At 55.5% G+C, this 1,173-nt stretch overlaps 1 protein-coding gene across 1 annotated transcript; it reads left to right on the forward strand.

Annotated features, from left to right (window-relative positions):
• Window positions 1-70: 70 nt before the first annotated feature.
• GADD45B (growth arrest and DNA-damage-inducible, beta) lies at window positions 71-534 on the forward strand (the record flags this gene model as incomplete). Its single annotated transcript, XM_010024265.1, has 2 exons — window positions 71-284; window positions 421-534. Coding segments are annotated over 2 exons (328 nt in total), but the record flags the coding sequence as incomplete, so codon positions are not given.
• Window positions 535-1,173: the final 639 nt, after the last annotated feature.

Genomic DNA, 1,173 nt, shown 5'->3' on the forward strand with positions numbered 1-1,173 from the left:
GCTCTAGGGAAATAACAGCACCATCCGGAGCTGGTCTCGTTGCCCTCTCTAATGCCCCGTGTGCCTACAGGGACCCTGACAGTGTGGTGCTGTGCGTGCTGGCCACTGATGAGGAGGATGAAGGTGACATCGCCCTGCAAATCCACTTCACCCTTATCCAGGCTTTCTGCTGTGATAATGACATCCATATTCTGCGTGTCCTGGGCATGCAGCGCCTGGCCACCATCCTGGGTGAGCCTGAGCCCGGCACCGAGCCCCGTGACCTCCACTGCCTCTTAGTCACGGTGAGTGGGACGGTGATGCACGGCATGACCACGCGCTGGTGGCCCTGTGATTCATGTGCCAAGGCCAGGGTGTGAGGGGACCTGGGGCCACGTGTCAGGGCACCAGTGGCACTAACGCTGTGTTTCTGCTCCTCAGAACCCACACACAGATGCCTGGAAGAGCCAAGGGTTGGCAGAGGTGGCCAATTACTGCACTGAGAGCCGTGACAAGAATCAGTGGGTGCCGTATGTGTGTCTGCAGGAGCGCTGAGCCAGCCCCAGCCGATGCCCGGCTCTGTACCTGAAAAAGGAGGGGGGAAAAAGTAAAACGGCAGGAAAAGGAAGGAGAAACCGCCAGTTAAAAACAAACAAACACAAAAATAACCCCAAACGCAAACAACCCACCGATTTTATTTTCTTTTTAACCGGAGAGGAGGAAGCAGCAGACTGGCCACACCGGTGGGCACGGGAAGGAGGCAAGCCAGAGCCGTGCTGTGCCGGCAGCCGGGTGGGACGCTGGCCGGAGCACGCCGGAGCCATCTATGCCAAGGAGTTGTGCTTGGCTGCAGGGACCTGGGGGACTGTGCTGAGGAGCCCCGGGACAGGCGTTGTGAGGAGATGGAGAGCGTGTGATGTTTTCTGTTTGGCAGCTGGGACTGGACAGAGGTGAGGACTGCAGGGGATGGAGTTTTGCAAACGGCTTTTTTCCAAGGGATAGATTATTGTGTGTAACGATGGACCTGTAATGCCAGTGTCAAGTTTTTTGCACTCTAAGCCACCTAAGAGACCCTGAGCTTAATCTATTCCAGAGTCTATTCTTATACTGATTTAAGAAAAGAACCCCAAGTTATTTGCAATAAAATACCTGAAGCCAGGGGCTGTCTGCTTTCCTTGGCCTTGCTGGAGCTGG

The sequence above is a fragment of the Nestor notabilis genome, unplaced genomic scaffold (genome assembly GCF_000696875.1).
Source record: "Nestor notabilis isolate BGI_N333 unplaced genomic scaffold, ASM69687v1 Scaffold32131, whole genome shotgun sequence".
Taxonomy (NCBI): Eukaryota; Metazoa; Chordata; class Aves; order Psittaciformes; family Psittacidae; genus Nestor; species Nestor notabilis.